Source organism: Vitis vinifera, chromosome 10, assembly GCF_030704535.1.
Source record: "Vitis vinifera cultivar Pinot Noir 40024 chromosome 10, ASM3070453v1".
In the NCBI taxonomy this organism is placed as follows: Eukaryota; Viridiplantae; Streptophyta; class Magnoliopsida; order Vitales; family Vitaceae; genus Vitis; species Vitis vinifera.
This window is the reverse complement of record NC_081814.1, coordinates 8,632,688-8,656,979: the sequence shown is the minus strand read 5'-3', so window position 1 is coordinate 8,656,979 and position 24,292 is coordinate 8,632,688. Positions and strand designations below refer to the sequence as shown.

The 24,292-nt window shown below is 36.3% G+C and overlaps 1 protein-coding gene across 1 annotated transcript; it reads right to left on the bottom strand.

Moving 5' to 3' along the window:
• Positions 1-205: 205 nt before the first annotated feature.
• On the bottom strand, positions 206-19,857 carry LOC100251456 (probable LRR receptor-like serine/threonine-protein kinase At1g07650). The gene is made up of 24 exons (XM_010657284.3): positions 19,456-19,857; positions 12,753-12,930; positions 9,620-9,691; positions 9,457-9,525; positions 9,310-9,381; positions 9,117-9,188; positions 8,941-9,012; positions 8,756-8,827; positions 8,593-8,664; positions 8,384-8,455; positions 8,229-8,300; positions 6,857-6,925; positions 6,400-6,465; positions 5,596-5,661; positions 5,448-5,483; positions 5,283-5,323; positions 4,709-5,085; positions 4,443-4,638; positions 3,897-4,028; positions 2,785-2,903; positions 2,469-2,679; positions 2,100-2,337; positions 1,195-1,345; positions 206-756 (listed from the first exon to the last, which is right to left on the bottom strand). Exons 1-24 carry the CDS (start codon positions 19,580-19,582, stop codon positions 388-390), a joined length of 3,021 nt encoding a protein of 1,006 aa, XP_010655586.1. The 5' UTR covers positions 19,583-19,857; the 3' UTR covers positions 206-387.
• Between the last annotated feature and the right edge of the window lie 4,435 nt (positions 19,858-24,292).

Here is a 24,292-nt window from a genome sequence, read left to right as displayed (position 1 = left end):
TGAGACATGTATTTGATGGTATCCACAAATGGCAGCTGCTATTTTTCCTTTGTTTGGTTGGTTGCTGGGAAAATATAGAGAAAACAAAGAGAATGGCAGCTGGGGCCGGGGTTTCTTTTCTTTCCTTTCCCTCAATTTTCTTGGCCACAGAATGGAGTGTTAAGGAAAAGCCGTATAGAAAAACAATCACCAAAAGACATGTTCCTGAGTGGCATCCGCTGTTTGAAGTTATAAATAGTAAGCCTCAGGACTACACAACTTATTTATTTATTGGTTACCTATTTGAAAGCAAAACTTGGATCAGTTTTGTTTCTAAATACAAGTAAAAAGCTTTCAACGACAAGAAAAGTGCTTTCGAAACGTGCCCAATTAACGTTCTTACCATGGCTACATTAATGAGTCAGGATTGATTTGATGGAGATCACGCGTTGATGTAGAGGGAGATCCAATGCCTGTTGAATCAGATGAATGCTTGATGGTCTCAGTTTCACTTGATCTGTGGAAATGCATCTGACTATACTGGCTTCTGAGGGCTTCATCACCAAAAATAATTGGATTCAAGGGGAATTCCTGAACAGGAGCCCGACCTTCAAGCATATTCACCACTGCAGACATGGTAGGCCTAAGTGCCGGGGATGGATTGGTGCATAATAGAGATATTTTAATCATTCTTAAGACCTCTTCCTTGTTGAAATCAGACTCCAACTTTGGATCCACCAACTCCATCAGATTTCCTTTTTGTTGTAGAAAAAAGGCCTTGAAAATTGTACATTGAAATGTTAATCACATTTAAAGATCATACTGATTCCCATTCATAACTCTGACAGAAAATAGTAGTTCATAATAACTGGCATTGGCCATGACAAAGAAAAACAGAAATCAAATAGAACCAAACAAATGGAAGTGAGGTTCCTGGTCCAATCAGTCACCTTTCATGCCTACCATGGACTCTGTTGGGGTTCAACTTTTTCATGCATAACTTTAACACTGGCAAGTTCTACCTACATGGCACCACTTGTATAGAAAGCCTTTCAAACACTTGCGCAATATTCAGTTTATATTTCAGTTTGAGTGTAGGATGACTAGAACATGTTAAACAATTTAAATAGACATGACCCAAACCAAATAATCTGGTTTTCCATACTGTTCATTCGATTCAACAAACGTAAAGAATGAGATAAGGATCTTTCTTACCCAATCTAAAAGAGAAAAATAGTCCTCGTTTGGTCTATATTTCATGTTGTTCTTCCCAGCAACAATTTCCAATGCAACGACTCCAAAGCTGTAAACATCTGCTTTATAGGTTAAATAACCCCAGAGCGCATACTCTGGTGCCATATATCCTCTGCACAATAAAGATCCTTTCATCATATACAAACACCACTTCTGTGAAATAGTAATATTCATATCCAAAAAGTCTAATATTACTCATATTTTGAGTACCACATGGTCAATCATAGTTATCATACTGGCAATCAGGCATACATTCTAGGAGATAACTTCATTAGACTTGATAAAATGAGTTTAGGTTTCTTAAAAAACAAGCAACTTATAATGCAAAGTGCAGAAAATGCCTGAAGAGTTGGAACTCCAAGAACAAATAAAAGAGCCAGATTCACCTAATTGATGAATAACTCTTTACCACATGCCAACATTAGTTTTGCAACTTCTAAAGTTGACCATTGAGGTAACAAGCTTCGCAAATGATGACTGCTACTGTCATTAACTAGGTAATAAAGCATGAAAATTGTTTTATCACTGAGCATGAATCATGGCTAACAGCCTCCAAACAAGTAAAGTCTCATTGTAAATTAAGTGCATAACATAAACAAGTTTCTACCAAATGATAATACTAATGCCATTTTATCCATATTCACCTCCATGATAAAACTAGTAAACAGCTGACAGGTTATGGTATAAATCAGGGCAGCAAATCAATCTCTAAGGAATTTTGATCAGTAACTAATCACTATAATCTTGTATTGATTTGGAGAAAGAACAAAATGAGAAGAAAAATATTTATAGTCACCTATATCATTCTATGTACTGTCATACACTTGAAACGAAGAAAAAGATCAAATATAAAATCAGTAGCTCACATAGTTCCAGCAACTCTGGTGCTAATGTGGGTGTTCTCTTCTTCATCAAGCTTGGCCAAACCAAAGTCAGATATCTTAGGGTTAAGGTCCCTATCGAGAAGTATATTGTTTGTTTTGATGTCCCTATGAACAATTTTCAATGCTGATTCCTCGTGCAGGAAAGCCAAACCTTTTGCTATGCCAACACAAATCCTCTGTCTGGTGGGCCAGTCCAATTTCAATTGGAATTCCTCTCTACCTATAATTAACAGAAACTGCCCAATCAATAAAGTTCAACCTTGTTAATAGTTAACAGTTGCTCTCGGTTTACAACAACATTTAATGAAATAGAAAATACATCGAGTTTAAAAGTATTAAAGCAAAGCTCACCAAATAAAGCACGGGCAAGGCTATTGTTCTCCATGTATTCATATACCAACAATAGTTGATTTGCTTCAATACAGCATCCATATAATCTCACAAGATTCGGGTGTTGTAAACCAGATATCATTCCTATCTCATTCACAAATTCACGATTTCCTTGCTTCGATTTGGAAGAAAGTTGCTTCACTGCAATTATGGTACCATCTAACAATGTACCCTGAATTGGAAAATTTCGAGCATGCTTTAAATCCAAAGTCTGGCTTCAAATGTCATGGACCAAAAATTTAAAATTAATAATAGAGTTGATGCACCTGTAAAATACCTTATATACAGATCCAAAACCTCCTTCCCCAAGCTTGTTTGCAGCATCAAAGTTGTTAGTAGCAGCTTTAATTTGTCGCAAAGTAAAAAAGCCAGTCTGCAGATCTAATCCTCTCAACTCTGTCCAAGAAAAAGGTTAAGATCTTAAATAGCATTCAATAAAGTAATAAATTTGCATTTTACTTTGTATTTGAATGCCTCCTAATTAGTTAGAGTACATTTGAAAGAATGAGATAAAAGGAAATGCAACCAACCTTTCATTTTCTTGATTAGAACTTATAGGAACAAATATAGACAACAAGCAACTTTCCCACACTCCAACTGAGTCACTTCTAGAGTTCCAAAGTTTTCTTTTTTTTTTTTTTTCATTTTTCCTTCTTGCAATCTAATTGGGCATAATGTCACATGCCACATTAATTCCTCCATGACTTGTTTATATAAACGAGCAGAATGTTCTTAACCATCCTGAATGTGTTTAAGGGTGAGATGATAGAAAATTTTCTATACATGACATTTTAGAGGACCTAGAATCATGCATAAATATTGGAACATGGAAAAATAAAGAACAAGGAATTATACTTCTAAACATGCTAGAAAATTCTCAGAATGTCCTATTTTCAAATACTCATTGTCTTCTACCTCTTAGTGCATTTTTCTAGTTCTTTTCCATCTCTTGTTGGAGGAGAAACTAGCTCAACATCACAAGGTGTCTATGATTAACTCAATGACACATGATTAGTTTGGAAAAGACTAAGACTTGCAATAGGATGAAGTTCGCAAAAATTATGTTTTTTTATTAAATTTAAATTAAATCAAGGTTACTCTAGGATTTAAATTAACCACTGATGGAGGATCTCAAGTTCCTGTGAGCTTAGGAAATGTCAAACATTGGTTTGACACTTAATCCTTTCTCTCCTCTCCTCTAGCATATTCATTTACACCAGTTTTGTAACATGTTTGAAAAAATTTTTGTAACACATTTGCAAAATCTTCTAATCTTGACATAAGAGTTATACTTAAAATGTACATATTCTTCCTGGTTCCTGCAATAGTTGGAAATATATAAGTATTTGCTATTATTTTTTGCACATATATGAAAAAAATTTACATCACCTTCGATTGGGGATTTTCCTTTGAAGTAGCATTTCCACCAAATAATGCCTAAAACTGTGAAAATGAGGATCAACAGCAAACCTAGAGCTCCAATGAGTGTCTTCATGTTGCCATGAGAAGGAGGCTTGAAGTCTATACAAAAGAAGAACATCCAACCAAGGTAAGTGTAAGATTGTGTATTATGGCTTGCACAAAATTCCCCCAACTGATATTCTTACAACAATATTACCTTGAACAATGCACATGTGAAAGGAGCAAATTAGTAGGAAAAAAGGGAAAAAAAAAAAAAAGGCAATTGAACTTGTCTAATTGGTAGGGACAAAGAAAACAAGAAATTGGATTTTGTTTTTGCTCAAATTGCAAAGTAAGCTTGTAGGTTACCAAAATTATAATATCATAATTTAAGAGATGGATCCATATTTGTTCATTCAGAACAGAGCAGAACAGGCCAGAAAAAAAAAAAAAAAGCCCTCTCCAAGTCAAATATGAGAGAGAATGACTACTAGTGCTTCACCTGGACAAGGAATGAAGGGAGCACTAACTCACCGGATTCTACAGAAATAGCTGATATGAGAGGACCATAAGTTCCTCTTGATGGCAAAGCTGTTGTCCCCTTCCCAGCCCAATAAAAACGGATTTCTAAAGTTTTATTTCTAACAACTGCTTTAAATTCTTTTACAATTGTCTTATCGACTCCTCTTGCTGCATGTTCAATATCAAAATCCTTCAATTCCAGCTTGTCCTGCAACAAACTCTTTTAATCAAATTATCTTCTACAATATATACCAGTAAAGAATAATAATATTGCCAACCTGTATATAAACATCAAAAATCCGTCTTCCCAGACTATAGAAAGATCTATTGCTTCTAAAAATTATTTCTGCAAAGTGAAGCTTCACTGTATAGTTCCCATTCGCTAAGCAGCGTCCATAATAAGTGAGAGATAGAGGAGAAAGGCGTGCTCTGGTGTATAACCCAGAGTTGTTCATTCTGAGTACAGATACATTTTGTGCTATATAATCGTTTATGGAGATGCTATGGTCCCAGAAGTGTCCAGTGCTACTAAACCCCCAATTATCACTCATGGGATGAAACTTTGCAGCACCTCCTTCATATTGATCCCCTTGATAAACAATGTTTCCGATGGTTGTTTCCGCTCCCCCACAATTTATATGCAATGAATATCGATCTCAAGACAACATAAAATTGTTAATGCTGATCAGATGCAATCAAAGTAAAAGAAGGAAAGATAACTAGATTTTATGCTATTGACCACATGAAAGGTTAATCTACCATCATCATTGCATAGTTGCAAATCAAAGAAAAAGGCCCTAAGTATCCAGAATAAAAAAATTGAGGCATTTACCTCACATCTTATACACTAACCTTTTGAACAAGGATAGCTTTCCAGGCACCCACCAAGTTCTCTAAATTAATGTAGCAAGGTTCAAGTAAAGGTAGGGGAAAAAAATAGGCATCAGGACAAGAAAATAAAAAATAAAGTACGATAGCTTCTCTTCAGTGTCAAATTAGAAAAGATAATAAGCTTACAAGTTTTTCCCCCCAGAAAAGCTTCTAAACAAGTTCCTAACCAAAAAAAAAAGGAAGAAAATAAAAAATAAAAAATTGTAATCAGCGGATGAAGGAAAAAATGTGTGCAGACGCCAAGGAAGTATAATTCAAGAAAAATAGTTCTTACAAGCTATCTCGACAAGCAGGTGGTGCAGATTTCTCAGAGAAGTTATTGTAAGAAAGATCTATTTGGCTGCATAAAGACATGTAAGTTTTCATAACTCCATACAATTCCATGGAAACTAACATATCAGACATTCGGGGAAAAAAAAGAATATATATATATACATAAGAATCACTAATACTGTAGTAATTGCAGCTTCAAAGATAAGGCTGCAAGAGGAATTTGATCTAATTTTGAACAAACAGCTAATATGCGTAACAACCTTTTAAAATGAGAATTTTGTGGATCTTCTTGTAAATTATTTATATTGAGTTTTTTGCCCTTCCCTTGTCACAAAGTGAACTAATTTGCCTAGTCCATGTCATGCTGATAAAAAATATATACATCTCTCTCCCTCCCTCCCTCCCTCCCTCCCATAATGCCTCAATGGAAGAACACAAAATGGGTCTGCAAGCACATTTGCATTATCCTCCCTCCTGTAAACTGGTTCTGTGACTGTGAACTAGATCTGCAAGTATATTTGCATGATCCTCCCTCCCATAATGCCTCATGGGTGACCATAACCTCCCTCCCTCCCTCCTATAATGGCTCATGGAAGGCCACAAACTGGGTCTGCAAGCATATTTGCATTATTTCATCCATGACACATGGCACGATGCAAATGGTAGGAACAAGGGAGGCATATGTGTATGAATTTGTATAAATAGATATAATTCGTGGTTTGGGTATATAAAAGGTGAAGTAATAAACAAGAATGGATCATAATCTCATGCAAAGTTAATTTAAAAGGTAGGATAGAAAACATACGAGCGACTTTCTCTGCTCTTGATCCCGTCTGGAATATTTCCATTAAGCAAGTTGCCTGTCAGACACCTAATCAGCATGCAACAGTCTCATTGTGGTTAAAAATTATTAAGTTATTGCTATCTTAAAGTGGCATGCAGAATAAAATGTTGAAAATCTTGTAGTTTGACTTTTGGTGAATGCAATCCACATACAAGTGCAGGAAGCCAACTCTACACATCTCCTGGCTTTCTAATGCACCAGGCTTATCATCTTGGGAGACCTACATTCCCAGGGTGAGTGACGAATCTGCTACTCAAAGTTTGGTATATTTACAATCAAGGGAAAATGACAAGAATGGATTAATTAATGCATGGTTAAACTAATTGATCTATATATTTTTGTAGTGAATGGATAATTCACAGGATAGACTTCCTGTGAATCAAAGACCCCACATGTCCTCCTGAGTTTCACTGCTTACATGGCTTCAACATTTGTTAGACTGTCAAGATTTGGAATTTGTCCTTCCAACTTGTTGAAGCTGAGGTCTCTGCAAGAAAATAACAGTACAGACATCATAATAAAGCACAAAAATTAAAGGTTTAGCCAAATGACAGTTTAATTGAATTTAGTGCAATGTAAATATATGATGACAAGAAACCAAGGAATGAAGAATCTAGTAGTATAAATGAGAGAAAGGTGTAATTACTGACAGAACTACTGACAAGGAGTGCAACCACAATGCTCAGGTGATTGATCAATCCTGTTCTTAATAATAAAATGAGGATCCCTGGTGTCATGCTATTATCTAAAGACCTACTTTAATCTAATAAAAGTCCTTTACAGATAGGCCATCATTGAAAAATAAAGAAGGAAAGAACAAATGTATCTCCCATATTTAAAAGCTAAAGATATAGTTTGGTACATGAGGCCCTTCTAGTATAGCAAAAGTTGCCTGTTTATATTACATACTCTGCACCCTTAGGTTTTTGAAAGCAAAAAGATTATTTTTTCTCATATGCAACAAAATGGCACGATTTACCCAATGTTAAAAGTCAAGACTCGAAAATAGATCATTCAGAGGGTTATCAATTAATTGCTAGCTTAGTTCTCACGTTTCGTCAAGTTTACGGTAAACTTTCGATAAGGTTGACCAAGCTAAAATGCTCTTGCCTATGCAGCTTGAACCAGCCAACTCACTGGTGTCAAAATCCTTGGCTGGTTATTGGGCCCACATAGAAAAAAGAGTTAGCATAGGAGTGTCCAACGTGGATGAAGATATTAGGCTAAGTTTTGTAGAATATAGAGCATATGAATAATTACAATGACTAATCAAAAGACCAAGCAAAACCGATTATCTCAACTAATACTATACCTAATCAGACCCAAAATTTTCTGAAAATTAAATCTGCACTAGAATTATATAATCGTATTTAATAGTACTTCAAAGCTTTGGCATAATGAACTACATTGAGAAAGTATTTTTCAGTGCGATCAGAATTTCAGGTAATAGAATCTATGTTGCAAGTAAGTTTCTCGTTCTGAAAAACAATAGAAATTTAGATACTAATCATCTCACTTCAACACATGCACAACATATATTCCTACAATAGAAGATTCATAATAGTAACATAGTTCTCTTTCTTTTCCTTCTTTGTATACAGCCTGTGTACGTAGGGAGCGCCCCCTGTTTTTTGGCATGATTTAATCTAATTTTCTTCTTTGTCTATCAAAAAAAATAAATAATAATAGTAACATAGTTCATTTATTCAACTACTTAGATCCAGCTTTTTACCAGCCTTCTCATTGAAAGACAATCAAAGAGGCAAAAGAAAGATTGTGGTGGTAGTTACAGAAATCTCAATTCTGTCATATCTGCTAGATATGTTCGGATGGGTCCAGAGATATTACAGCTCCTCAACATCCTGAAACACAAACAATATCCACGTAAGTACTACTGCAAGAGAGTGTGAATTAATTTATTTCTAAAATTGTGAAATAAACTCACAACTTATCCAAGCTTTTCATGTTTCTTATTGGTGGAAATTTGGATCCCTCTCCAGTCAAGTCACTGATCCTTCTGCATTGAATCCCATCAAGAAAAATAGCCAAATGCCACTCTTTTCAATGAAATATATACAGATATATCTTAATATGAAAAAAACCATTATTTTTTAAATCAGGCAAAAAGGCATGAACTAAGAGGGCCTAACTCACAGTTCAATTAAATCAGTCAAGGCAGAAATACTAGAAGGTATGGGGCCTTCAAAACCACTGGCCTGGATTTCCCTGTTAATCACAAAATCCAAGACAAAAGTAATGCACCTGAAAACTCTTAACATGGAGAGATTTTAAAATACCAAATCAATAAGGAACATACAAGTACTGAAGTTGCTTCCAATTTTGAATGAAACTAGGTATTTTTCCTGTGAAATTGTTGCTGCTAATCCTACTGCATTTGGCACAAAATGAAGATAAGTATGAAAAAAATAAATATAATTTTTTTTTCTCAACACACACCTGAAGCTTAACAAGTACAATGTCACAAAGGGCTACAGGTCTTACAGTTCTTTTAAATTAGTCAGGTTAGCAAGGGTTGGAGGCAACTCTCCAGTGAGATTGTTAGAATTAAGAATGCTACAATCACCAAAGGAAGGAGCAAATTAAAAGTTGCAACTCATAAAATCTAGAAATTAATATATCTAAATTATGGGTAATGAAAGTTTAATGAAAGAACCAACAGATGCTCCAAGTTGACCAGTTTCCCAAGCTCGGGAGGTACAGTTCCAGAAAAAAAATTGCCCTCAAAACCCCTGAAAATTTAGTTTTCATTAAGGTTAAATCAGGGGGCAGGAAAAAAGATACTTCACCACTTCTACAAAGGAGTGCATGTGTGTATGTGAGAGAGTGAGAGAGAGAGAGGTCAGAACATACAAGTACTTAAGAGTGGTAATGTTCCCAAAGAATTTTGGGATTGGGCCTGAGAATCGGTTCATAGAAATGGATCTGCAGTAAAGTCTGTCTGTCAATTCTGTGAAGAACACAGTCCAACTTTGAGCATGGAGTGCAAAAGTAACTTACAGAATTTCTAACTTTGTAGAAGCCCATTGAGGAGGTATGTCACCACTAAGGTAGTTCCTAGTCAGATCACTGTAAACAAGAGAACAGGATGTCTTATCAATAAAAGCTTGGAATTTGAATTTTTGATTTGAAGATTAAACTGTACTCTAGGAGCCCATCCTACATCATCTCAAGGTAAGGTAGTTTCACCAGGGATGGTGGAAGGACACCAGCAAGATCCTGCCCTTTGAGAGTTCTGTTTGACAAGGAAACAGGGGCCCATTAGATTCAAATTTAGGTTTGGTTAAAGTCCCAAATGTAATATTTCTAATCTGCAACATGAATAAAGAGAGAAGAAAGACTGTAAATAACCAAATCATTCATGATTGAACCGCATTATATGTAAACACATAATAGGGTCATCTCCATACAAATAAATAAAACAAACAGAGAGAAAAATTGGTATTCCAAAAGCTCATAAAACAGAGTAATGAAGTAATCAGAGTCACAAAACTTGTACCTAAGTAACAAGAATTTATATGCAGAGATGGAGTGACAATTTCAGAATACCTTGACCTCCATAGTGCTATATATTTATATTGGTACCATACAGAACGTGCATGTACAGCAGAAAATGATTGTTATTTAGCACCTCATGAACCAAACTCTCAATACACATTACCTGTTAGATGCATGCGTGTATCTATGACTTGCACATGCAAATGGCTAAGTGCACTTCTAATAAAAAACAATCATTCAGCATAGATAAAGTCAAAACCTTTTTTATCAGATAAATAAAAGCAAAACATAATACAGTGAATGATTGTGTTCTGTTAGCTGTATATATCTGTACATACCATAATTTGGTTGTTTCCTTAGGGATAATACCTTCCTAATCTAGGACTCTCAATTGTATATATATATAAGTATTATTCCTCTAATAAAGAACAAGGAATTGAGAAATACCTTGGTTGAGTTACATGTTCTAACAATATGCAGAATAAAATGTCTTGTTATGACAACCTTCAACTTCCAATATGTGTAAGTTTAATATTATTTAAGAAGGAACCCTTATTGAAAAAATACAGGTTACTAACTGGGGGAAAGAGGTATGCTTTAATCATAAAAAGGGTTATGAGTAACTAAACAAAGGAAAAGATGAAGAAAAAATCCACATGAGAGCTCCCTAAAGTCAACACTCTCTCTGTTAAAAAACCAGCAAATTTATGGACAAATCTCTGTGGACAAGTGAATAGAGCAATCAATAGAAGATTATGAAATCTATATGGACTAGTGAAGAGAGAAACCAAGAGAAGAATGTGAGCTGCCTTTGGAAGGTGGATATACCTCCAAAGACCTAAATCATTCAAGCACCATCAAATAAAACCCAATATCTAAGATGTTTGAACAATTAAGTCTCCTTTGTCACCAAAATCAAGAATGAAGGATTAACTTCAATTGTGTCCAGCAACTCTTGCTTCTGTTCTTGTGTTGGAAGTTGCTTCTCCTCCAATAGACAGCAAATTGAGGCTACTCTTGCATTTTCCCAAAGGACACAGCTTTTTTGCCACCAGTCCCACAATTTCATCTCAAAAAAAAGAACATACATCCTTTTTCAGTGCATCAATGAATATATATACACAGTTGGATAGGAGGGAAAAAGGTCCAGTAACTTGGGCAGTATAGTACTTTTCTACCATGTCCTTGTGGTATCATTGTCTATGGGGTCTGCATAGGACCCATTGTAAATGTTCAAATCCCAAAGGCAATGCTACATAGATGCTAATGTTGAAATCAGAAAGGTAGCAATACACTGATGATGTTCCTTAACTACTGAAGGTCCTTTCTATTGGGTGGGAGGGGGAGTTGGCACTCAATTAGGTCACGCAGGCACTCTGTTTAAAAGAAGTAAAAACAACTAAGAGTCATTTTATCTTAATGTAGTGCCACCACTAAATATCCTCCACAATTTAGCAGCAATGCCCCATCCAGATGCATATCCTAAATCATAAAGAAATAATGGAATAAGATAATTAATGAATTTTAATGGCCATTTATGATAGTCCCTATATGTAGAATACATTTCACAACAATGACGATATTTTCTGATTATGCTATGAGATAATAAGTGCAAAGTGTGGTGACTTCTCTACTTCTAAACTGCAAGCATCTTAGTACAGCACATTTTCTGCCACCTGATTGCTTAGAGTAAGTATAGATTACACTCCTAACACTAATGGAGTGATTTTCTCTTATCTCTCCACAATATTGACAATAATTTCTACATGCAATATTAACTTTCTCAACAATTGGTTGAAGAACTCCACAGAATTAGGGTTGCCATCTAAGGGGAATGGATACCTCTAAGAGGCAATTTATTACTGATACAACCCAAAAAGTTTCTCAAGAACACAATTCAATTGATGCAAGCAACAGTACTTTTGTCAAAGTTGATTCTTCAGCTAGATCATTTCAACAATCCAGGGAATAAGGCCAAGATACTACTTCACTTTTTTTTCCACGACCTTAATGAAGAATGATTGTATCATATGCAAACTTAATCTATCTCTCACACCCACATTCAGCTCTCATCTTTGTGAACAATTTAAGGCCATTTGGCACTAGATTGAAGTGAAAAGGGAGATAAAGCTTGTTTCCTTGATGAAAGAATAACCCTTGCACTCTAAATCCAACCTCAGCCAGCTCCATCAATCAATATTGCAAATTTGAGGATCAAGGGGAGTGACACCTAGTACTGGAGGATTGGAAAATGCCCATCAAACTAGTCTTATGTTTCTTACAAGTCATTGCATAATTTAGCAATTTGCAAGAGATGTTTTGAGATGGTGTTGTCTATCATAGTGGGTCATGCCTTATTTGTTAATCCAAGTCAAGGCAGGTCACTATAATATTTTTATAGGGGAAACATGTTAAAGTGCAACCTAACATTAGATAGGAACCAGTTAATAGTTTTTGTAGGTTCCTTGATATTGTTGTGTCATATGAGTTGCTTCCTATTTCCATTTTGTGCTTTGTGGAAACTCAAATGTGATATGCATACTAGTAAGCTGTCTCTGTGGAACCAGAAGGTCGCATTAAATGTTAAGAGTTTGAACTTTGGACGTATAGCAAGGCTTACATCATGCAAACAGTGAAAGAAATATAGACAATTGCCCGTAGATATCATGCATGACTTGTCAACCATATCATACTGAAATGGAATAATGTTTAGTCGTTGACTGCTGAAACATCATATGTAAGTTCATGAAATAGAGATATACAATAACTTGTAATGATAGTAAGAGAAGGAAACATACATGTTAACCACGTGGCATTCACCATTAGGATAGGAGCAATTGCAGCTGACATTATTGCCATATAATGGCTTCTCTGTTATTATTGGTGTTGACCAGTTGGAGTTCCCATCACAAGGGTTGAGACTGAAATTCCAATCCTTTTTTCCCAATTGTGAAGCAATTTCACTAAGAGCATCCACTGCAAACATCAAACAACATAGTGATCTTTAAGGTAAATGGGTAAATTTAATTAAACCGCATATATATCTCGTATTTTTTGTGTTGACCAGTTGGAGTTTGTTGAATATAATGAATTTATAGTGTACAGTCTTTCCTTTTTTTAATATAGGTCACATGTATGGTAGTTAGGACTCCTAACCTTGTATATATATATTTTCTCAATTGTAAGTAGACACTCCACGAATGAGAATCAAGGTTTTCTTCTCTCTCTCTCTTAACATGGTATCAGAGCCAAGGGAGAAAACCTAATTCTTTCCAGTTTCCCCGTGTCATCAATTCCGGGAAACCTTCCTGTGATCGTGTTTCATTCCGGTCACCTTCCCCAGACCCCAAAGCTTTCCGGTCGGTCGAATCGTCGTTAGAAAACATTCACCGCCGGCGACTTTTCCGGCGAACTTTTCCGGTAACGTCTTTTTCCGACACTGCAAGGAGCACTTGGAGGAGATCTCCAATTTTTCCCAGAGCACCGGAGCCAGAAAAACCACCCACGCGCTGTCCACGCACGTTTTTCCGGCCGGCAACTGCATCTTACGCGCCGGCGCGTGAGGGCGCGTGAGACACTTTCCGGCGACGCGCTTCCTCCTCTAGCCTCGCCTGACGCCGACTAGCCACCCTTCATACCTGTTTCTGCCGTCCGAGCCCTGCACGTGCCTCTTTTGGGGTTCTTTTGCCTCCGTCGGCCCTCCGAACAGTTTTTCCGGCGTCCTCCTTCTATTTTTTCTCAACCCCAATCCCTGCACGTGCCTTGGGAAGTGTTCTTCTACCTTTCTGGTGGTGCCACGGTTGTTTTTCTTTTCTATTTGGTCTCTCACACGGGCGATTCTTCGGTTTTTCCTTCTTTAGCCACATCTGAAGCCGTATTAGGGCTCTCTTCAATCCAAATATACTTCATTCTCCAGATAAGTGGATATGGCTACTAAAACTTCCATTTTTTCCTCTATCATATCTGGATCTCCTATGATTACTTCGGAGAAATTGGTTGGCAGTGAAAATTATCTTTCTTGGTCTGCCTCTGTTGAACTTTGGTTTATGGGACAAGGATATGAGGATCACTTGGTTACACAGAAGGTAGATATCCCTGAGGTTGAGCGCGTATAGTGGAGAAAGATAGATGCCCAGTTATGTAGTGTATTATGGCAATCAGTTGATCCCAAGATCCTTCTTCATCTTCGGGCCTACAAAACTTGTTTTAAATTTTGGACTCAAGCCAAAGGATTATACACGAATAATATCCAGCGTCTTTATAAGGTGGCTTCTGCTATTGTCCATATCAGCCAACAGGACTTGGATCTATCTACTTATATTGGCCAGATTGCCTCTCTTAAGGAGGAGTTCTTGACTGTGATGCCTCTTACTCCTGATGTTGGGGCTCAACAAACACAACTTGATAAGTTCTTCATGGTCCTTACTCTTATTGGCCTCCGTCCGGATCTTGAGCCTGTCCGCGATCAAATTCTTGGTAGTTCATCAGTTCTGTCCTTGGATGATGTGTTTGCTCGCCTCTTTCGTATCTCGTCCACTCAGACTTTGCCATCTGATAGCATTTCAGATTCTTTTGTGTTAGTTTCTCACACTACCTCTCGAGGAGGACGCAGTGGTAACCGAGGTAGAGGCCAACGTCCTCATTGCACCTGTTGCAATAAACTTGGTCACAATCGCGATCGTTGCTATCAGTTACATGGACGACCTCCTCGCACTGCCCATGTGGCCTAGTCCTCTGATTCTCAGCTGCCTCAGCCTCCGAGCTCCTCCGCATCTCAGGCATCTCAGGCTTCTGTTGCCTCTGTTGCCTAGCCTGGTAATGCTTCTGCCTGCCTTACCCACACATCTTCTCTTGGACCCTGGATTCTAGATTCTGGAGCTTCTGATCACATATCTGGTAATAAGGATCTTTTCTCCTCTATTACTACTACCTCTGCTTTATCTACTGTTACCTTAGCTAATGGTTCTCAAACTGTAGCTAAAGGTATTGGTTTGGCCCTTCCTCTGCCTTCTCTACCTCTCACTTTTGTCCTTTATACTCCTGAATGTCCTTTTAATCTTATTTCCATCATCAAAATCACTCGTACTTTTAATTGCTCTATTACCTTTTCTGATAAATTTGTGACCTTGCAGGACCGGAGTACAGGGAAGACGATTGGCATAGGACGTGAGTCTCAAGGCCTCTATCACCTCACCTCGGATTCATCTCCTGCAGTTTGCATTTCCACTGATGCTCCTCTCCTCATTCACAGTCATTTGGGCCACCCTAGTCTCTCCAAGTTCCAGAAGATGGTCCCTCGTTTTTCCAGTTTGTCGTCGCTTTCGTGTGAGTCATGTCAGCTTGGGAAACATACTCGTGTCTCATTCCCAAAGCGTTTGAATAATTAGGCAAAGTCTCCTTTTGAGCTTGTCCACACTGATGTTTGGGGTCCTTGTCAGACTGCGTCTACTTTAGGATTTTAGTATTTTGTCACTTTCATTGATGACTATTCTCGATGTACTTGGTTATTTTTAATGAAAAATCGAGCTGAGTTATTCTCTATTTTCCAGAAATTTTATGCTGAAATCCAGACTCAATTCAATATTTCTATTCGTGTGTTACGCAGTGATAATGTCAGAGAATATTTTTCAACCTCATTTACTTCATTTATGTCTCATCATGGGATTCTTCATCAGTCTTCTTGTGCTCATACTCCTCAACAAAATGGGGTAACTGAACGCAAGAATCGACATCTTGTTGAGACAGCTCGTACTATCCTCCTCCATAGTAATGTTCCTTTTCGTTTTTGGGGGAACGCTGTTCTTACCGCTTGTTATTTGATTAATCGTATGCCCTCCTCTGTTTCACGTGATCAGATTCCTCATTTCCTTCTCTTCCCTGACCAATCACTTTATTTCCTTCCTCCTCGTGTCTTTGGTTGTACTTGCTTTGTTCATATTCTCACTCCTGGACAGGACAAGCTTTCCGCCAAAGCCATGAAGTGCCTCTTCTTGGGATATTCCAGACTTCAAAAGGGTTATCGTTGTTATTCCCTTGAGACTCATCGATACTTTATCTCCGCTGATATCACTTTCTTTGAGGACTCACCATTCTTTTCCACCACTTCTGAGTCTCTTTCTGTTTCTGAAGTCTTGCTCCTTCCCATTGTCTCCCCATCTGATGTTGTGCCTCCTCGACCACTTCAGGTTTATCATCGTCGCCCTCGTGTCGCTGCTCCTCTCCCTTTTGCTGAGGCACCTGCTGACTCACTTCCTATCCCTTCGGCTTCTCTTGCCCCGGCTCTGCCTTCTCCTGATGATTTACCCATTGCTATTCGGAAAGGTACTCGCTCTACTTGTAATCCTCATCCTATTTACAATTTTTTGAGTTATCAGCGATTATCTTCACCCTATTCTGCTTTTGTTTCTTCTATATCCTCTGTTTCTCTTCCAAAGAGCACCCATGAAGTTCTTTCCCATCCAGGCTTGCGACAGGCAATGGCGGATGAAATGGCTGCTCTACACTCTAATGGCACTTGGGATCTTGTTATTTTACCCTCTGGTAAATCTACAGTTGGCTATCGTTGGGTCTATGCAGTTAAGGTTGGTCCTGATGGTCAGGTTGATCGCCTCAAGGCCTGCTTAGTTGCTAAAGGCTATACTTAGGTTTATGGTTCTGATTATGGTGACACATTCTCCCCTGTTGCCAAGATTGCTTCTGTCCGCTTGCTTCTCTCCATGGCTGCTATGTGTTCTTGGCCTCTTTATCAGTTGGATATTAAAAATGCCTTCCTTCATGGTGATCTTGCCGAGGAAGTTTATATGGAGCAACCTCCTGGTTTTGTCGCTCAGGGGGAGTCTGGTTTAGTGTGCAGGTTATGTCGTTCTCTATATGGCTTGAAACAATCTCCTCGAGCATGGTTTGGCCGTTTTAGTTCTGTTGTTCAAGAGTTTGGCATGCTTCGCAGTACAGTAGATCATTCAGTTTTCTATCATCATAACTCCTTGGGACAGTGTATTTATCTGGTTGTTTATGTGGACGACGTCGTCATTACAGGCAATGATCAGGATGGTATTCAGAAACTAAAGCAACATCTTTTTACCCACTTTCAAACCAAAGACTTGGGAAAACTCAAGTATTTCTTGAGAATTGAGATAGTTCAATCCAATTCCAGTGTGGTCATTTCCCAAAGGAAGTATGTTTTAGACATCTTGGAAGAAACTGGTATGTTAGACTGTAAACCGATAGACACACCTATGGATCCGAATGTCAAACTTGTACCAGGACAGGGGGAGCCTTTAGGAGACCCTGGGAGATATCGACGGCTCGTAGGTAAATTGAACTATCTCACCATTACTCGTCCAGACATTTCTTTTCCTGTGAGTGTTGTTAGTTAATTCCTACAGTCACCATGTGATAGCCATTGGGATGTCGTAATCCGCATTCTTCAATATATCAAAAGTACACCAGGCCAAGGTGTGTTGTACGAGAACAGAGGTCATACTCAGGTTGTTGGTTACACAGATGCAGATTGGGCTGGCTCACCCACAGATAGATGTTCCACTTCAGGGTACTGTGTTTTTATTGGAGGTAATCTAATATCTTGGAAGAGTAAGAAACAAGATGTAGTGGCCAGATTTAGTGCTGAAGCTGAGTATCAAGCAATGGCTTTGGCAACATGTGAACTCATATGGTTGAGACATCTTCTTCAAGAGTTGAGATTTGGAAAGAATGAACAAATGAAACTCATCTGTGATAACCAAGCCGCATTACATATTGCATCCAATCCAGTCTTTCATGAAAGGACCAAACATATTGAAGTTGATTGTCACTTCATTAGAGAGAAGATCGCATCAGGATGTGTTGCTACAAGTTTTGTTAATTCAAATGATCAACTAGCAGACATCTTCACTAAATCTCTCAAAGGTCCTAGGATTAAATACATTTGTAACAAGCTTGGTGCATATGACGTATATGCTCCAGCTTGAGGGGGAGTGTTGAATATAATGAATTTATAGTGTACAATCTTTCTTTTTTTTTAATATAGGTCACATGTATGGTAGTTAGGACTTCTAGCCTTGTATATATATATTTTCTCAATTGTAAATAGACACTACATGAATGAGAATCAAGGTTTTCTTCTCTCTCTCTCTTAACAGAGTTCATCACAAGGGTTGAGACTGAAATTCCAATCCTTTTTGCCCAATTGTGAAGCAATTTCACTTAGAGCATCCACTACGAACATCAAACAACATAGGGGTCTTTAAGGTACATGGGTAAATTTAATTAAACCACATATATATATATATATATATATAGATGGATAGATGGATAGATACATAGATATAGTTGGTCCAACATCGCAAGAAATTTATAACCTGAATCTTAAAGGTCTAGTTATACTTGTCCCAACTAAATTTTCCAAGAAGACATAATGCACAAATACTCTTAATCTTAATCCCTATCAGGGAAAGTAGCATTTTTCATGTAAGAAATATGTTACTCAACATTGAGTTGAGCTGGGCAGAAATTGAATGGGAGATTTTGGTGGTGTCGTTGGAACTTTAATGGTAAGATGGAAATCACTAAAATGCCCTCTTCCCCTCCCACCGTCCTTCTCTTCCCTAACTTTCTTCATCCTAAAACCCTAGTTACCTCATCATCTTTCCTTTCCCCTTTCTGGAAAGCCAACCCAACCCAAGTGTTCATGTATACTAGAGAGTCCGACATCTGAATGAAGATAGCTGAGATGGTGGCCAAGGTCTATGGTACCAAAACTGAAGCTTCGCTGAGCTCCATTTTTAAAATTTTTATCCACTGGCAGTTTATTCTTTATTTTTAATTTTGAAAGAAAATGACAAAGGCTAAAAAAAAAAAAATGCTAAGGATGGAATATATTTAGGGGAAATTTTTTCCACATATGGAACTTATTTTGAAATTTATGCAATATCCCAGGAACAAAAAGCCAAAATATCAAGAGCCCTAGTTCTTTTACCAGAGACAATATCAAATTTTACACTTATTAACCATTGAAGCTTCAAGTAAATTCATCCAACGCCTCTCCCTAAAATTTCAAATTCAAGGGCTTCTTGACAAAGACGACTTAACGGGGTACCCTAATTTATACTCAATTCTGCTAAAAGAATTGATCTGAATCACATTCATCCAAATCCAAGCAACAATTTTCTTGGAGTCCAATTCAACTGTGTATGTGTGACTGAGCAGGGGGCTGAACTTTCATTTTCCTCATGGCACCTTCATAGCAACCCAAATTCATGAAAAAACTAAGTATGGTCTAATCACACAAAGATCCCACCTTTTCCTTCATGACAATCGTAAAAGCAGATATATACCAAAAAAACATTTCTACGCCAAAAGCTCTCCTTGTAACCGTACAAAAGCTCCAATGGACAAGTGCATGCCCTAATAAGAATTAAAATACATACATACATACATATTGGTTCCACAAAGACACAGTATCGATGGAATATGTATAGAGGCATGCAGAAGCTTCTTGCTTACATTCATAGGCAGGCAGCTGAGCACCTGTTGCTGGCCTAAAGCAACTCAACACAGCGACAGAGAGAAGAAGAAGAAGAAGGCACTTGTTGAAGAAGAACCTGAGGATGTTTAGATTAAGCATCTGCATCCTTCAATAATCATTCAAGCTTAAGCTCCTGACTCTGGCTCTGACTCTTCACTATTGGCTGTTTGAAGTTGAAGGGGAAATTCATGGATTCTATTTTACCCATACTTTTTCTGAACATCAGCTGGAAGAGGGTTATAAGGATAATGAAAAAGACAACTGTAAGGCACATGGTGCCGTGCAATTTGCAGCTTGTTTATTCACTGCATCCAGTGAGGAACCATGTTTATCAGGGTCCAACCATGGCAGGGCCCAAGGGGAATGATTCATCCTGCGACTACCATACCTATGACTATAATTTTTTCATAAACTTTTCTTGGGATCAGTCAAACATATGTATCTCACGGGGTCCCATGTGTTGAAAATTTGAAATTCATGAATGCTTCCATTTTGAAGTTTTTCCACCTACAACAAAATAAACAGTGTGGATAGGTGTTTGATTGAATATACTTTCTATTTATAATAAAATAAAATAAATAAATAATAACAAAAAATTATATTGAAAAAATAATCATTGAAAAAAATTCAAAACATAAAATAAATTTATATTTTTTGTAGGAGATGTTCTATTTATATATATATATATAAATTATTTTAAATACAAAAAAAATAAAAAGTGTATCCAAGCGCATATTACATTCCATATCTTTTATTTTGAAAAATAAAAAATAGTAATCTTATATTAAAAATAAGCACTAATTTATGTCTTTAAAATTTAAAGTAACAAATTTTTTGTAATATCTTAATTTTTTAAAATTATTTTTAATTTTAAGATAAGAGCCAAAACCTTCTCGCATTTCATATAAACATTACCATTGTTGGTATTATTTTATACAGAAGTTACCATTATCTTTTGTTTTTAAAAAGCAAAAAACATATACCAACAACACCTAAAGTAAATTTTTAATACTCGAAAGTTTGGAGTCATGGAGAAGGTTGAAAGGGATGTCTCATATGAGCTGAAAATTATGGTTGCTTTCAAAATCAATTTGATTTTAGGTCCATTTACCGAAAGGGGAAAAGACTATATTCAAAGCCCCACTTGTCAATTTTTAGTCATACGAGTCCACTTCAAATTGAAGAGACACGAATCTTAGCTTGTAGAAGAGAAGAAGAATGAATAATTATATCAAATGATTTTCCATGTGAATGGTGGGTGACCCATCACATTGGGCCCCATGGCCAGATTTATGTACCCATTTTATTTCAACATCCCATTCAATTTCCTTTCTGGGACTAGGATGGATGGGATTTGATTAATTAATTTCATATTTATAATTTATAATTTATTATTTTGTATTTAAATAATTTAAAAGATTTAAGAAAAAATTATTTCATCTCATTGATGAATAAACTCTGTACCACATGCTAACATTAGTTTTGCAACTTCTAAAGTTGACAATTGAGGCAAATGATGAGTGCTGAGAATGAATCATGGCTAACAGCCTCCAAGCAAGTAAAGTCTCATTGTAAATGAAGTGCATAACATGAACAAGTTTCTACCAAATAATAATACTAATGCCATTTTATCCATATTCACCTCCATGCTGAAACTAGTAAACAGCTGACAGGTTATGGTATAAATCAGGGCAGCAACTCAATCTCTAAGACTATGTTTGGTTCCCGGAAAGTATAAAGGAAAGAAAAAAAATGTCAAGGAAAATGATTTTCTCATGTTTGATTGTCATATGAAAAATATCAAAGAAAATCAAATATAATTAAAACTAATTAAAAACTTATGTATTTTTAAATTATTTAATCTTTATATTGATGAGTTAAAATAAATAAAATGAGTTTGAAATAACAAAAATATAATTTATCAAATTTTAATCTATTTTTTTATTTTTCTTCACTTTTTCTTTCCTTCTATTTTTCCTTTATATTTTCTTTCCCTTGTATTTTCCCTCAAATTTTCCGGGAACCAAATAAAGGAAAAAATGAGAAGAAAAATATTCATTGTCACCTATATCATTCTATGTACCATAGATGCACATGTCATACACTTGAAGCGAAGAAAAAGATAAAAGTATAAAATCAGTAGCTCACATAGTTCCAGCAACTCTGGTGCTAATGTGGGTGTTCTCTTCTTCATCAAGCTTGGCCAAACCAAAGTGGGTTAAGGTGCCTATCAAGAAGTACATTGTTTGCTTTGATGTCCCTATGAACAATTTTCAATGCTGATTCTGGTGGGCCAATCCAATTTCAATTGGAATTCCTCTCTACCTATAATTAACAGAAACTGCCCAATCAATAAAGTTCAACCTTGTTAACAGTTAGCAGTTGGTCTTGGTTTGCTACAACATTTAATGAAATAGCAAATACAACGAGTTTAAAAGTAAAAAATATCTTTTATTTTGAAAAATCAATATTATGGTTGCTTTCAAAATCAATTTGCTTTTAGGCCTATTTAGTGAAGGTCCATATACCAAAAGTGAAAAAGACTATTCAAACCCTGAGTTTTTTTTTTTTTTCAGTCATACAACTGTACAAGTCCACTTGGCTTGTGTTAAGAAAAGGATTTGTGATGTGAATGGTGGGTGACCCATCACATTGGGCCATGGCCCCATGGCCCCATGGCCCCATGGCCATCTTTATGCGCCCATCAATTTGGGTTTATTTCAACATTCCATTCAATTCCCTTTTCCCAAAGCTCCAATGGACCCACAAATTCTTGCCCACCAACCAGTGGGCCAAATCATTATCCAGCATATCTCCATTGTGAAGAGCAAAGAGAGCCTCTCCTTCTCCTAATCAAAATCATTTCCTTGAATATTATTTCATATACTGTTGTCAAATGATGTGCAATTCACCTAAATATTATTCTGTAATGGGAGGAAAAAAAAAAAAATGATATCCCAAGTAGGGAGAAAAAGTTTCTAATATTTTATAAATATAGACTCTTTTTAATTATATAAATATGTTTTTAAGTAATGAGAGACCCAAAATATATAATATCTATACAATTAAATGTGGGTTATAACAAATAGTATTAAAATTGATTCCAACACATTTAAGAGCTTACAAAAAATGGACAAAATATACATATATTTTAATCATATATGAATTTTTTTATATAACTTTATTAATTTATATAATAAATTCATTTATCGTTCAAATTGCACTCGACCTTCTTTAATTTGTTTTGAAAACAAGAGTTATTCAAGATTTTTAAAAATAAATTTGGGCTTATTTTATTTTATACAACAAAATAAAACGAAGTTAAAAATTTTCATTTTTTTAATTCTAAAAAAGTGATAAGTTAAAACAAATAAGTCTGAAAATATTTTTTAAGTCTTAAAGCAACTTACTAAAAAACCTAAGTCTTATCCCATCACTCTTAAAAAATTTGAGAGAAAATATTAAGAGGGGAAAAAAATGAGGAAAGAGAAAATAAAAAAATAAAAATGTGTTTAAAATTAATTAATTAATTTTATACACTCATTTCGCTTTTTCCTTTTTTAATGCAACATTAAATGCTCTAAAAATCCATAAAATTCTAATTAGTTTAAATTAATTAAGCACTTGAAAAGTACCCACAACACAAGAGTTTAAAAGCTCTACAATCAAAAGAATACAAAGAAAAAGATTAATTTACCCTACTCCTAACGAAAAAAGATAATAATTCTTAAATAAATATTTGTACCACCATTAAAACTCTGCTTTTGCTTCTGCTGATGAAGGTCTCTTAGGGACCTGAATCTCAAATCATCCTTGTAGATGCCAGGCTCTGGAAAGAATAACAGCCACCACAGCAAAAGTTTATCAGAATGGAGTTCCAAAAACCGAATGCTGCATGACTATAGCAGGATTACTTTTTATTTCCAGAATGAAGCTAAATTAAGTCTTCAACAGATCACCAAGAAAATTCTCACCATGACTAAATCAATGTGAGTTAAGATTGATGTGAGAAAGATCCATTCATTGTTGAGTGGCCCACTGGTACTATAGCTCTCAAGTTGCATCTGATCATACTGGCCTCTGAGAGCATTGAACTTCATGTCATCACTATAAATACCTGGATCCATGGTCAGTTCTGGTGCAACGGTTTGTCCTTTCAGCATACTCACTATGGCGGACATGGTGGGCCCAAGTGCCGGGGAGGGATTGGCGCAGAGTAAAGCTACTTTAATCATCCTTATTGCCTCTTGTTGAACTCAGTTCCCAACTTTGGATCCACAAGCTCCATTAAATTTCCTTTTGTGGTAAAACAAATGCCTTAAAGAGCATAGAGAGGATAGTGGAAATGTAGAGAAGCAGGTCAGAAAAAGAATATGAAACTCGGATAAAACCATATCAAACTCCATTCAGACACTCAGATCAAAATTTAAAAGTTCATAAACCAGGACATGCTCAAGACAAACAAGACCAGAAAGAAAAATGGAAGTGGTCTACATGGAACCAGTCACTGCACCATGTCTTCCATAGAGTATTGGGTCTAACAGTGAGTACCTTCTAAACAATGGTTTGCAATTTGACAATTTTCTGTTAAATGTTTTTCTTTCTGTGCCATGGCTAAATTGCAAAAACTTCACCAGTTTGAATCTTTCCACATACACCACACACGGACAAATACACAAACACACAGAAATAACTAACTGATGATAATTTTAATGCACATAGATAATAATTCGATCTTTTTTTATTTTCACACACATAAAAATAAGATTAGAGCCGCAGCAGACAGTGAGACCTCAGGTTATTTAGCATCTCATG

What these genes read in the sequence shown, in the direction of transcription:
- LOC100251456 (XM_010657284.3), bottom strand. Translation starts at nt 19,582, where the DNA reads ATGCAGATGCTTAATCTAAACATCCTCAGGTTCTTCTTCAACAAGTGC. An exon ending in CTACCTTACCTTGAGATGAT is followed by an intron (nt 9,526 to 9,619) that starts GTAGGATGGGCT and finishes TCTTGTTTACAG; the next exon opens with TGATCTGACTAGGAACTACC. An exon ending in GTTTTGGATCTGTATATAAG is followed by an intron (nt 2,680 to 2,784) that starts GTATTTTACAGG and finishes TTTCCAATTCAG; the next exon opens with GGTACATTGTTAGATGGTAC.